Here is a 15,357-nt window from a genome sequence, read left to right as displayed (position 1 = left end):
ATTTCGCGGCAATCGTTCAGAAAGCCGCTGCCAAATGCGAGTGACACGATTTCTAGCATGTTTACTGGCGGTTCTAAAACCGCCGCTATTTACTTCTACATTTTCAAGTTGATGCGTATTTGGTGGCGATATTAAAACCGCCGCAACCCAGTGAGATGGTTTCGGACATAGTTACCGGCGGTTGCAAACTGCCGCAATATCGGACAGATTTTTCAAACTCTGAGACACTTTCCACTAAATTAAGAAAAATAAAAAAAAGAGGAAATTTGGATTTTTTGAAAAAGATCGTACAATTTTTTTAAAATATTACAGAACTATATTTTTTTTGCGTTTTAGATTTTTTATTATTTTAAGAGTTAATATCTTCAACCTTAGAATCTAAACTTGTATCAAAAACAAAAAAAATTATCTGCAAAACAAAATAATATATTCATGAAAATACGAAGAAAACAAATCTCTTGCAAAGAGTTGCATAGTCTAATTCAAAAAAATGTTTGCTTTAATCCAAAATATCTCCAATCCTAATATACTAATTTTCACTCTATCATTTCACGGAACTCATCCCTGCAGTGATATCTGGTGGCAGCTCCTCACCTTACTATTGAAATAGATAAATCTGAGCATTCTCCATCTCTGCCTCTTTTTCTTCTCTACTACTGCCTCATCCTCCATCGCCTTCCTCTTCAACTTCTTGCCTTCCAGCTCTGCCTGCAGTTCAAGCAGCTTCCTCTGTGTCTCCTGTACTTGGACTCCGTTTCCCGGAACATGTGAATTCAGACCGAATAGTTGACTAGGAGTCAGTCCGAAACCCACACCACGTACTCTACCTGGTTTCTCTTTTCCAAAAACCTGAGCAATGGAATCATTTTTAGACAACACTCTAGAAGACTCATCCTGTTGCTCAATCTCCTCAATTCTTTCTTACAAATACAAATTAGCAAATACAATCATTTTGTTGATGGGTCCATCTCATGTCAAGAACACGCCAAACAGGATGATTAATTGTATCACTTTTATCATAGTAAAAGAACACACAAATATGAATGAAAAAAATTAGTCTAAAAAATTATTTACATAAAACAACCAAAATAAAGAACTTGTTTCATAAGATGCAAACCATTATAAAAAGAAATAAGAGATAATTGAAATTGAAACTGTCTAGCAACATCTGAGGTAAATTTGGAACAATAATTAAAAATAAGCAGAATTGGAAATTGTAAACATCTTTTGGTCCATTTTGAAGTTGGGGATGAAATTGTAGGTGAAAAGCTGATGGATTAGGATTAATAGAAACTCATATTTGAATATTTTATTACTGTTTCCAGCCTAATACCAAACCAATTAATGAAGTAAACCATTCAGTAAAGAAATAAAAAACAAAATAAAATAGAGAAGTAAACTATTAACGTATTAGAGATCATAATTTTATCGATCAATTATAATAAGTAGTACTTACACTAATTGCTCTTGCTTCATCATTGATATAGGAGCCATCCTTTTTTTTGTGCACTGTAATCCATAACTCTCCTCTACCGACTCTCCTCACTTATTGTTTCGACTATAACAACAAAGCTTATGCCATTACCGTATTCCACACAATCAAGGATACTTTAGTCATAGAGATAGTCTAAAGAATGAATAAAAAAGCAAAGTACCTCTTCTTCCATCCGCCGTGCGAAGCTTTTCGAACCGCCAGTGTGGGTATATAGTTGTTTTGATCGATTAATCGCGTTTTTCCTGCACTTCTCCTATTGGTCCATCAGAGACAAAGGGCGATTAGAAACTGATTTAAAAAGACTCAATGCAACATAAATTGTGTTGTTGTGTACCAATGATATACTAGTTACCTTTGTCTCATTTTAGCGCGATAGTCAAGGAACCATCTCCAATGCTCTTGATCGATTCCCGGCGGACGGTGCTCAATATTTTGTTCAGTCGTGAATGTTGGCTCGTAAAACGCATTATACAACCTCAGACTTGTTTTCTTCCAAGACTTCCCCATACTTTTCAAAATATTTTTCTTGATAGTTCCTTTACTATCTTCATCAAAGTGAAAAATTTGCTATACCGATAATACAATTTGTCAATAATTGTAAAAATAAGCAGATTCAATTCAAGTTGGATATAAACTTTTACCTTGACACGTTTGTTATAAACCTTGTCTTTAGTGGTAATCTTATGCCAACTTTCCTTACAGATAGAAAAATTTTCATAGTCAGATCCTAGCAGACCAAGCACGCTACTCAAAAGTCCAGCTTTGTCTCCAATTGGTTGCTTTTTGTTGTTGAACTTGCGCATGATCCTTCTGCCGTTAGGCCGTTCCATAGCCTCCCTCACGCTTAATCTTTCCGGCTTGATTTTGCCCTCAAAATCTATAAGCCAAATATTATACCTTATATGTGTATCTGTTGTGGACAGCATGCAAGAAAATTAATATACAACATAGAGTCTAAATCATGTTGAACAAAGAAAAATTATTAAATACGTTATCGATGATCTTAACTGTCAAACACTCTATAGTCTTGCGGCTTTTGTGACTCTAAGCTCCAGAAGCAACAGAGGGGTCATCAACTTCTTGATCAAGGGAATCTACATCATTTGCACTAGCTGCCAAGTTTACGTAGCCTGGCTCCGAGTTTTGAATGCTATTTGTGCTCGATTGTGGAGCAAGCCTTGGTTCACTGAGCGGCAGAAGTAATGGGCGTGAAGTTGCAGGGACACTGTCACCACTGTCTGGGGGAATTTGAGAGTCATCGTGGTGGGAAACCGAAGCCGGAGGCGGAGCCGTTTGGGGTTGCTGACATCCTGGTCCTAATTTTGGTTTTTTCATGTAACGACCTTTCCTAGCCATCTTAAAAGATAAACGGCACCTGTTTCCCAAAAAAAAATTGAATCAAGAAGAGTCAAAGCATGATGTATTCTTTCGTAATTCATAATTAAAACCCTATATTACCTATTACAAGAACTTTCACAGATCTTTCATCAAAGGTTTAGTAGGTAGAAGTCTTGTTTTGTATGCACAAATCATCTCCTTATTAAAAGATGTTTACATTTTACATGGCAAGTACTTTTTCTTTTTGTCTAACGTTTAATTAAAATAACAGAAATTCATAAGATTATTAATGACACGTGAAATAAAAAAAGTTAAATAAAAATATACATTTTAAATTCCATACACTCACCACCTAAAAGAAAATAAATCACCTATTTTTTTCTTTCTATGAAAATCAGACATACAAAAACAGAGGTTACAACAAAGTTGCAATTCGAAAAAAACTCGTAGAAGTCGTGTCTTTCTTACGTTCCCATAGTCGATCAAGTCCATGTTCTATGAGTTTGAATTCCTCCCGTGCTGCAATATCCAGTTCAACGACAAGAGTATTTTCATAGCGTGCCTACACAAAATAACAAATTTAATACTAGCAGTAAACTAATTTAAAATGTTTTTATAACCTTGGTTGTGCATAAAGTTTATTTTTTATCTATTCTTTATGAAAAATAGCCAGAGGTGTAACCAGACATTTAGATAAGATGGAACAGCAAAACATGCATGGCCAAAAAAGTATACATAACAAGTAAATTATATGAAACAACTACATGAATCAAAATCAGATTGATTTATCTATCATCCATATAAACTACCATGCAAGAAATTAAATAAAGATGTCTCGCAGCATATTAATTATCTAATAGTCCCTTCAATTTCTAACTAGACATCAGGTTTAAATTACATGAATATAAAAAACAAATAAAAAGATATATATATATATATATACACGGTGGGGTCTTCGACTGGGGTGAAGTCGTAACAAGGTAGCCGTAGGGGAACCTGTGGCTGGATTGAATCCTTCGATCGTCTTACCTTACAAGGATTGGACTTCAATAGTAAACCAAGGGGAATGTGCACTTGATCAGGAGGCCTGAGGTCGGTCAGGGACACCAAACTACCTTCTCTTCTAATCCTGCTACAAAATATCGATTTTCAGGCGGTAAGGTTTTGAGCAAATCAAGTAAGTGGAAATCTCAGTTGACTGGATATAGTGATTCAGATGGGTCTGCTGATAGGGATATATATATATATGGACTACTATATGCTCCTCATTGCTAGTAAAGATTATCATAAATGAAATATTAATCAAAGTCTTTCCTATAATTAACATTCATCTAAAGAAAGAGATAAAATATCACTCTTCCACAATGCAAAAAATAAAAATACAAGTGAGAATACAATTAATGTACTCAGGGCCACTACTTGCCACTGTCTTACAATATGGAAGTAAGAACAGGCTTCAGAAAATGACATCTGATTTTAATCTCTTGGATAGATATTGATATTATTCTTATTCATAGTTAATTCATTGGATTATCGAAATTCGCATATCATGTATTCTTGGAAAAAATGAGCTCAGTGCTTAGTAGCATTAAGACATAGACATGAAACTTTCTTAATAGATTTTTAAAGGAAATATAAAATTTTTCATAGAATACTAAGTAAAGGACACTGTAGCTAACCTCATGTACCATAAAACTTAATTAACTTTCTAAGTAGAATAAATATATAAATCAATCACATTCTTAAATTACCAAGTATCTCACTCTAAACATAAAATATGTGCTAGGTTACACAACTGGACAAGTCTGATTATGAATAATTTTGTACAAGCGCTTGATTATTTCTTGTTACTGTAAGTAAAAGATTTTTTTCAAAGTAAAATCCACAATGCCTCATGTGCACCAGTTCCAGTATCATCTTTTTAAGCTAATTGAGAATTGGTTTGTGAGCCAAGAATCAATCCAACAGCAAAAGTTCCACAAGGTTATAGTGTACATAAATTATCTATGGAATTAGTATCAGAGCAGATAAAATTGCAAAGCAAACTATCTAACCCAGTGAATTCAGATTTATTGAAAACTAAATGTATTTATCTAACCAAATATAAAAAAGCATTTGACGTCCAATGCAGAATTTAGCCTACCTCAGAATAGTTTAGAAGCACCAAAACAACAATCACTTGCAGTTCTTAAGAAGAAAGAGCCGAAAGGATATTGTATAATAACTAGCTAGCTAATCATGGCTTCTCTTGTAACATGGACTACTATATGCTCCTTAATGCTAATAAAGAACTTTTATATAAATACAAGAGTAAACACATGAATATTTACCTTCACCTTATCAAGTATTTTCTGTGAGAACCACGTGTCCGTATTTATTGTAAACTCAAATCCAAATTTAGCGATGTACCTTTGGTCCCATTGAAGCAATTCCTAAAATTTTAACATAATCAACTGAAATCTTTGTCAGGTTTCATCCAAAAAATATGAAAAGGACCTCAAAATTTGTAAGGGCAACAGCAATCAAACCTTCATCATTGAAGCAAGTGCATGACCAATGGCTCGAGTGAGGTGTCTGTGTCCAAAGAAGGCATCCAGCCATGATTGTATACAGGACTCTTTGAACCACAACTGCCTTGCAAAGGATGTTGCGTGGTCCAACAAAGAGAATGGAGATGCATCTATCGTCTTCTCTACGAACCAGCAGCTACTGCAAACCAAAAAGAAGTCTCGGCTCTCTAATTTCTCTGGTAGGCCACAGACATAGAAAGAATGTACAAGGACAATATAAAAATGTGACTGCAAGAAGACTTGAAGGAGAGGTTACAGCATTGTGAAAAACCAGTTAGATAAAAGAGCTTTTTATGAGAGAATAAGCTTTTAAATATCTAAAATAACTCGATCAATCTAATCTATTGTCTAATGATATGACTAAAAAACAAGCCACTGTAAATCATTGGTGAAGCATGAAAGTAATATATATGCAAAATCTCCTATGAATATGAGCTACATGCATGACAGAGAAATGTATTAATAAATCGGCGGCCTCATCACAGTCTTCAACGCCGTTATTAGTGGATTCTTCTAAATCGCCGTCTCTTGTTAACCGCAGGCCTTCGACGTTAAATTCAGGCAAGCTAGTCATACAAGGCTGGGGATGAAGGTCGACCTCACAATGTTCATAATCTTCACCCATGTCAAACAAATCTCTTGGCTTCACATGGACTACTACACTCCATCCGTTGTCAACCTCATCATCCACGTAGAACACAAGACGCGCCTCAGATGCTAAGATGTATGGCTCGTCGTCTTCTCGATCACCAGTGTGAATCGGAGTGGCAAAGTTGACATAGGTATAACCCAAAACATCTTGCCATATGCCTCTGCCCGACATGGTGTCTGCCCAAAGACACTTGAACAAAACTACCATGAATTGACCACTGTAGTTTAGCTCAATGATATCTATTAATCTGCCGTAATACGAGACACCGCCAACAGCAACATTGCTATCCCGTTTGCTTGCATAACTTCTAGTATCTGAAGTGACATAAACCTCGCTATTCTGTGTTCTCATCCTTCCTCCCTCGACATAGTTCTAAATTTAAATCCATTGACGTTGCAAGCCTTAAAGTTTCTAGCCTGAGCAATGGGACCACAGGCAAGCCACTGCAATGTGTTCGAATGACTGGTGCTTCCAAAGAGAACCTGGCATGGAACAATTAACCGCAAGATAGCATCAAAGAGTAGTAGGATCCTGAGATATAAAGGATTACCTTATGCCTGAACCACTTGGAAAACTCTCTGTGCACATCACTATCTATCTGAGACTGGGACCTAGTTTTATTTTGCAACTTTCTTTTTGTGATGGCTCTGAACTCACTGTGCACACAAAACGTTGATTGTTGGTCAGTACTCTCAATACCATATTGGCTCACTTCACACTTGTAGAACTCACCTTCCATACTTACTCCAAGAATTTCTCTACAGTAATGCAATTGACCAGTACATGACGATGTGCTTGAAGGTTTTTGGTTGCTGTTAGCGTAAAAAATGAAGCAGCCCCGACCGCCTTTCCAACCTCTGGGATCATGCTAGCAATATCATTCGGCAGAGCTTCGCTCGGCCGATCATCAACGCGTGTCGGTCAGTTGATCTTGGTCTCCACATTATCTGGGTACCTTGAATAGAATGTGAAAATCTCCTGGGATAAGTAGCCCTCTGCAATTGAGCCTTATGGTTGTGCCTTATTACGCACGACTGCTTGAGACGACATAGATACCTTCGAGAACATAACAAGTAAACTACTAGGTTCAAGCTATCTTAATAATACAGGTCGAGAAGGCTTATTTAGATTTTTACCTCTCAATTAAGTACATCTACCAATAATGCACTGGGCCACCGAGGCGTACCTCCTCGACCAGATGCACCGTTTGATGAACCATGACTGTGAAGAAAGAAAGTGGAAATATCATCTCCATGTGGCATAGAGTATGGACCACACGATCCTGAAGGAGAGGAAATTACTGAGGATCTATGGATTTACTGCATATTTGTCGAAAAAGGGTTGATAACTCTGCCAAGAAGGCGAACACTAGGGTGGGTAAATACATGTTTTGACGTAATTGGCAATGGATGTTCCATTAGAATGTGGCAGTCATGACTCTTCAAGCCTAATAACTTGCACTATTTTAAATCAACACAGCGAGAGATGTCGCTAGAGTATCTGTCTGGAAAGACCACATTCTTGATGGTCATTAGAAAAACATCCTTCTGTGGATTAGACATGGTAAAGACTGCAGAAGGATACTTTCCACCTTCAAGTGGCCACATATCATGCCTGATTCCCATCAACTGGAGATCTTTTCGAGCTTTTAGGTGGTCTTTGGATTTACCACTCTTGTTCAACATGGTGAAAACAATGTTGTCCCACACATTCTTCTCTATGTGCATCACGTCAAGGTTGTGACGTAATTCGTTGTTCTCCCAGTATGGGAGATCAAAGAATATACTCCTCTTTTTCCAACGAGACTTGTCTTGCACCACGGTCTGCTGTCTGCGTCTTCTTTTACCGCCAACCGCTTGCACCTTGCCAAGTGAGATGTGCACACCCTCCAACTGTCTCAAGATATCCCTGCCAGTCAATTTGACAGGTGGGGATCTATCCTCTACCTTACCATCAAATCTACTCCGGTCCTATCTATATTTGTGATCGTGATTCAAGAAGCGACGGTGACCCATGAAACACCATTTCTTACTGAAGGTGAATCGCTTAGTCTCGGCATCTAAATTGCACGTGGGATAAGCTCTCCCACCGTACGTATTCTAGCCAGATAAATTGCCCAAGCCTGGAAAATCGCTGATAGTCCACAGCAACGCAGCATGCATCTTAAAGGTTGTCTTCTCACTTGCGTCGTACGTATCAATACCAGCCCACAACTTCTTCAACTTATCGATCAGGGGCTGTAGGTAGACATCTATGTCATTTCCAAGCATTTTAGGACCGAGAATAATCATGGAGAGAATATAGTTAGTTTTTTTCATGCAAATCTAGGGGGTAGGTTGTACGGAATAAGAATCACTGGCCATATTGAGTACTTTGAACTCAGGTTTCCAAAAATTAAAGATTGAAGCCATCACTGGCAAAGGCTAAGCGAAACATTGCGCGGATTGCCAAAAAAGTCAGTATATCTCCAGTCAAATGCTTTCCAGGCCTCGCTGTCCTTGGGATGCCTCAAAGAACTGTTAGAGTTGGTTCCTCTCTTTGCCACAACATGTCCACAGATGTCTTGCTGGACCTGAATAATTGCTACAACCGTATAATCAGAGGAAAGTAACGGAGAATCTTCACCGGCAGAGCTTTCCCATTCTTCTTGACCACGATGTTGATCCTTACTAAAGAATTCTTCCGGGTCTTTTGCTTTCACCTGGATGCTCCACACCATTTGCATTTAGACAGGTCTTAGTCGGAGCCCTGGTACAGCATGCAGTAATTTGGACATGCATCTATCTTCTTGTACTCGATACTGAGCTTCCTTATGATCCTCTTGGCATCGTGCAAGGTCTTCGAAATCTTTGCATGCTCAAAGGCATCCCCCAATAGCTCTAGAATCAAACCAAAAGCCTTGTCGCTCACTCTGCATATGCACTTTATATAGTACAACCTCACCAAGAAAGACAGCTTCAAGAATCTTGAGCATCCCGGATATAATTCCTGCTCGCCATCCTCAAGCAAGTCATGAAAGGCACGAGCCTCACGGCTATGTTCGTCGGATAAGTACGGCAACCCCTCTACACCATCTCCGACATGTTCATCCATCGGGTCTTCGTCATCACCCTGCAGTCCCAGGAAGTTGAATGCCTCGTGGACCATGTCATGCATTTGATATACTGAGTTTCCAGTGGGTTCTAATTCTTCTCTACTGCTGGAGCTCTCGTCTACGATCCTCTCACCGTGATGTAACCAAAAAGTATAATTTGGGGGAAAGGGTTTCATCAGAAGATGATCATACGCATCCTCTCTAGTTTGGAAAAACCGGAACCCACACAAAGGACATGGACAATGTATCATCCCATCGGATGATGCATTGGCAAATGCAAAGTCAAAGAATTTATTCAAACCATCCTTATATTCTGCACTATCTCGTGACTTTTTAATCCAGCTCTTTTCAATGTCTAATTTAATGCAATAGCACAAACAAATAAATAAACAGTAAATAAAGACATAAAACTAAAAAAACTTTTAAAAAAATGGGTTGTGTGTCAAGAGAACCAATAATAGTTTATCACAATTATGAGACGGGAGAGTAATATACAAGTAATATTCGACAATTTATTGCAAGCAAAACCATGTACGAGGCAACAGAATAACTCAAAACGATAACAGAAACAAAGTTACTTGCATCTCGAATAACATGTAGTACACGAAAGGTATATGAGGATTGCTTACTCATTGTCAAATTCTGTACTTTCTAAAAAATTACTGGGAGAAAGAATTGTTGGTTCCAAGTCCAAAAAATGAAAAGATAAAGAAAAGCTTCCTTAAAAAATGAAAAAGAAGACGGCGGTGGAAGTTAGATTTAAAAAATAATTAAAACAAAAAATATAACTAAACAATCATAATAGATAGAGAATAAAATCTTGAAATTGTAGATATATGATTTTAGATATGCTTCTAAAAATATTTGATTATAGTTTTCCTGTCCTGTCTTCTACCATGGAGATACAAATAATTGGTTCAACGAGAAAGTACATAAAAAATAAGAATAAAAAAGGCAGGACAAGAAGAGTAAGACACAAAAAAAGGAACCAAAAATGCTAGCAGGTGAAATATCTTTTGCTTCATAAGTTGTAGCCCCAAAAGCATATGAAATGTAGAAACAAGCCAAAAAACACTACCTGAACTAGAAGGGTCATCTAAATAACAAGAACACCAAAACAAAAAAGTCCAAAACATCAACATTAATAACTCCCATCAAATTAGGATAATCCATCAAAACAAAACACAACATCCAACCAAAAAAAAAAAAAAAGAATAGAGCCCTTGAGTTGGTCTTTGATAAAAACAGAGCGCACATTGCTTCTACTTGTCTAAAGCTTATTGAAAATGATTAATAGCAGAAATATATTAACATACATCATAAACAAATACAAGATATCAAATAAGTAGTATATAAAGTAAACAATCAAAAAACACAGTCACATTATTACAATGTGGAGCTCAAACGATATTTTATTTACCACATTGCACAACTTTATACAATTATACATTACAATTTCCAAAATGTAATATTAAATGACACCAACTTAACTTATATGCATGACGCACATTGTTAAACACAGTAATTTGTACAACCCACATATAGTTATGCATAATTGAAAGAGAGCATTGAAAGGAAAAAAATATCGAGCTCTCATCACATTGTTATACTAAGAAAATTATGAAGGGTACTAGTAGCATACAAAATAAAGTGAGCTTTTCTTCTTCAATTTTTTTTGCTTATATTCTGTTTTCACATTTTTTTATATGTCTTATTATTTTTTTGAATAGGTCGAAAAAGAAAAATTGATTTATGATGATGATTTGAATTCAAAGTAGGCACTAAGTTAATTTATCATGTACACTATGAATCAATTTGTATTGTTAAAATTTCTATTTTTTGAAAAAAATGTTATAAATTATTATAACAATATGCAAATGCATTAGGGAGAACTCTTACCGTAAGAGAAATTTTTGACATCCTATTTGTATTATTGCTTTGAGAAGCATTATCATTGTTGAACCACTTGAAGTTAAAATTTTTGCTACTGCCTTTCTTTTTTCTCTTATTTTTTTTCTTGATAATTATAAACTAATGCTATATATCTTTTAATAACTCTTATTTATTTTATTTTCAAAAAAGGGTAATTGCCTAAACTTCCAATTCCCTATCATCCAATATGGCAGAAACTAATTCAGCAATCATCATAAATTAATTTGATTTATTCTATACAACTTATAATAAATAAGTAGCAATCAACATAAATTAACTCAGCAAATTCAGATTTCATTGATTTATATATGCATTAAAAAAATTGAAAAGATCATCAATAAGAAATGGAGGGAACAAATAAATTCATCCAATAAATTGCATACAATACAAGACAAATGATATAGTTACAACCCACAGCAAAGAAAACTTCACCTACTTATTTTTAGTTTTAACAAAAGATCAAACAATGCCAAACAAGGTGTAATTTCGTACAAGCCTACTTTCACTTTTCTTCTTAAAACTCTCAAACATCTAAACCCCCTTAACACGTTATTCTTCCTCTCCGCCTACCCTTTTCTTACATTTTCTTTCTTGTCTACTATCTATCACTCAAAATTAGGCTAGTTCAAGCAGGTTAATAGTTTACCACATACCAAAATTAAAATTTTCTATTCCTTAATATATTTAGTGTAATCAAAATCCCATAAAATTTCTGTCCTGTCTTCTTTTTTATTCATTTTTTATGCAGAAAAATAGCAGTAAACGAACTTATAAGACAAGCAAGATTGTCACAAATAAAATAAGACATGCAAGATGAATGAAGTATGTGGGAGCTATTCTTTTGAGAATTACAACAACCAGGTCCCATAAATTGACATTGCCAATGGATAACAATGCCATATAATACAAATTACCTGAACTAGAAGAATAAATACTAACAACAAATAGTTTAACATGTATAAGAAGGTACAAAGGCTACCACGTCGTGATGCAATGCTATTCCCATCAAATAATGAAAACTAAAATTAAAAATCAGAAGGGAAATAGCAGACTAAAATTTGAAAAGTAACTTGAGATGATATTGACAGAAATTTAATCATGTAAAACACAAGAACAAGTCATATAAGCATCAACTTGTCACATATGGTAAAAGGAACCGAGAATTCAATAGCATGATTTAGTTTTTTCTTGGATTTAGATACATAGAAAACATAATGTGTGAGGATAGATACTATGACAATCCTTTTAACAAATGACACTAAGAGAACTTAAAAAAAGGTGAAGAAATCAAGATTACTTAACTGTAAAGGGCCTAGTAAGTTCATGGTGAGTGATATAAGCAGCAAGTGTGACTATTGATCTACCTGATTACTATTTTTGTTGATAGACTAAAGCAATTCAATGACCAAAATCAACTTAAATTTAAGCTAGAAGGATACTTAACCTATTAGGGAATGATTAATTAGTCTAAGATCACTACAACTTGTCATAGTAAGCATAGTAGCAACCAAATAGCATCACTTAGAATAAAATAAACTAAATTAGTTAGGAGTAGAGTAACACGACAATGGCAGCAGCATAACAATTGGTAAGCAGCACATCAGTAACAACTCAGCATTGTAAGGAACATAATTGTGCAATTAATAAATGGCAACAATCAGCATCAAAATTTGCAAGTAATTCCCCTAACACACATCATTAGACCAGCAACTATTAAACCAAACAATCTCAGCAATTCCAAGCTCAAAAGCAGAACATAGCTGCTAGTAGCATACAAATAGCATAATGGAGATCAGCATGAACACCTTAGCGTTTTTTTGTTTTTGATCTATACACGCACCTAAGTCCCTCTTATTTAATGATTCCAATTCCAAAAATAGGAAGCATGATCCATGACCAATTCATTCATCTAATCATGATAATGACCCTTTTTCATTTATCTACTCTAACTATCACTTTCAATACAAAGCACCCATTAAATAAAAAAAGTGGTACCTTCAAATCTCTAACTCTAAACAACATCAATTAACCACAATTAAAGGAAGATATGGACAAATTCTTTTTTAAAATTTTGAACTAAGAAGGAAAACAAGAAGGAAAGATCAAAGTGTCAGAATGAACCAGTGACAGGGGAGAGGCCGTGATAACTCATATTGGCGCACGGTGGAGGAGGATGTAACGGTGTCACGCACGATCGAGGAATTAGGAAACTTCGACGCCAGTGGGAGAAGCACGGATGGCAGCTGCGTGACTTGACAACCCAAACAGAGGCGCAGGGTGGAGCAGATGCTAGGGATTTCGCACACCTTGGAAGAGGGAGTATGGGTTTCAGGAACTATGATGAGGCAAAGGCTCGACGGCGGCCAGAGGACGATGGATCGGCAACAATGGTGCGGTAGAGCAGCAACAGCAGTGTTTCGTGCGCTGCCAAGGACTCTTTGCAGGTTTATGCAAATTTGGGGAGGAATCAATTAAAGGTTATAAGATAAAAATGGGTAAAACAGAAATTGAATTATGATTAGATCCTCACCTAATAGCGTTTCTTGTTGCAATCACCGCTGATGTTGCGGCACACGAAGGAATCCTTTTTCTGCAGTCTTATTTTGCGGCGACAAGGTGAAAGACCCCCAATTTTTTGCCGCTGTGCTTCGTTCCTGTTATAGTGATTGGATTAGAGACCAGCAATATATTAGCTGTGGATTAGTCATGAAGATTTTGAAAAAGTTGTTGTTTCGTAAAATTAGTCATGAATCATCATGAATAATAGAATATTCCTTCCTTAACTTTTATTTCTGTATGTTTTGTGAATTTTTAGATTAAAATCCCAGCCGAAAAAAACTCAACAAACTAATATATTTATATAATTTTTTACTGTTTAAGTGATACAAAATAGTAATTTTATCTCAGCACGATGATATATCGTTACCCTATAATGCACGGACACTGATACAGACACGGGACACGACACGACACGGGATACGTCAATACGCAAATTTTAAAATCTTATGTGACACGGGGACACGCATACATATAAAATATAAAGTATTTTTTAGATAAATCGTAACGATATTTTGATATTTTATTGATATTAAAATATAAATTAATTTTTTTAATTATTTTTAATGTCTTATTTTAATTATATCAAGTATTTAAAATATTTTTCTGTTTAATAAATAATAATATATACTATATCTAAATTTATTTTAAGAATATATGTTAAGAATAAGACTGGACACGCTGACACGTGATGATATTTAGGTGTGTTCAGGCATGTTTGGAGAAGAATTTATTTTTTATTAATATACGGTTGGACACAGCAAACATACGTATCGAACAAGTGTCGATGAGTATTATATCCAAAATGTGTCCGACATACAAATATGACAACTCAGCAAAATATCCGTACTTCACAGTGGTTACCTCAAATCCCATAATCTTACAGCAAATCCTCAAATTGGATCGTTATGGAAGAGAATGATTTTTATCATTACTTTATTATATAGCTTAAATTATAGATATACATGCAGTACTTTTTGTGTCTATTATCCTATTATGAACTTTAATTTTACTCTGCCCTGTTTGTAGAATTAGGTTTTTTTTTCACTTATTGCTTTTTTTTTAACTTAAGATGCTCTATGCCTCTAGTTTTAATAATTGTTATAAATTATGGAAGAGAAATTGTCTTTGAGAAAAATATATAAAGAAGTGAACATATTATTTTAGTAATGTTGATAAAGTCTCTATTTTTGAAAAAAGAATTTGAGTGGATACACTAGTGTATAAGATACTACATTTGGAGATATTATCATGATAGATATCCATCATTAGATATGTGTGATTATATATTTATATTTTATTTGTTTGTTTAGTTATTAGCATGATACATATATTTATATTTTATTTGTTGGTAAATTCTAATATACCCTCTCTAAAATAAAGGATAAATTATCTCTTGTGATATATATATAGTGATTATTGATAATTATCTTTTTACCAGAGTTTCAAGATTCACGTTATCTTCTCTTTTCTTTTCAATTGACGATATGTTTCTCTTGATACTTGATAACAATGTCATTTTCATCATCCCCACCAAATACACTTTTTCTTCTCCAATTTTAAAATTCTAATTCCTTTCAAATCAAATCACCATTTCTAATCAATTAAATTAGGATTTTGAACTTGTTCTTACGCTTTTAATCTCCAATTTTAATGAACACAACTATCAATTTTTCAGCTCTCTTCTTTTTAAGATTTTTTTTTCGTATTAGAAGATATT

The 15,357-nt window shown here is 35.1% G+C and overlaps 1 protein-coding gene across 19 annotated transcripts; it reads right to left on the bottom strand.

The window, feature by feature from the left end:
- Positions 406-13,861, bottom strand: LOC107613006. 19 transcript variants are annotated; one of them, XR_002352165.1, is made up of 12 exons: positions 13,612-13,861; positions 13,203-13,517; positions 5,362-5,579; positions 5,170-5,286; positions 3,777-3,965; positions 3,302-3,395; positions 2,504-2,870; positions 2,137-2,405; positions 1,848-2,062; positions 1,656-1,748; positions 1,457-1,558; positions 406-849 (listed from the first exon to the last, which is right to left on the bottom strand). XR_002352165.1 is itself a non-coding variant. In XM_021109108.1 (8 exons), the coding sequence occupies exons 5-8, from the start codon at positions 2,419-2,421 to the stop codon at positions 798-800; spliced, it is 645 nt and encodes a 214-aa protein (XP_020964767.1). In that variant the 5' UTR covers positions 2,422-2,870; positions 3,302-3,395; positions 3,777-3,965; positions 13,203-13,517; positions 13,612-13,860; the 3' UTR covers positions 406-797. The 19 variants fall into 19 exon arrangements, 5 of the variants coding, with proteins under 5 accessions (XP_020964767.1, XP_020964769.1, XP_020964768.1 ...); XR_002352162.1 differs by having other exon boundaries at positions 5,164-5,286; positions 13,612-13,860; XR_002352160.1 differs by having other exon boundaries at positions 3,777-3,962; positions 5,164-5,286; positions 13,612-13,860.

Source organism: Arachis ipaensis, chromosome B08, assembly GCF_000816755.2.
Source record: "Arachis ipaensis cultivar K30076 chromosome B08, Araip1.1, whole genome shotgun sequence".
Classification (NCBI taxonomy): Eukaryota; Viridiplantae; Streptophyta; class Magnoliopsida; order Fabales; family Fabaceae; genus Arachis; species Arachis ipaensis.
The sequence above is the reverse complement of the archived record's forward strand: the minus strand, read 5'-3'. Positions and strand labels throughout refer to the sequence as shown.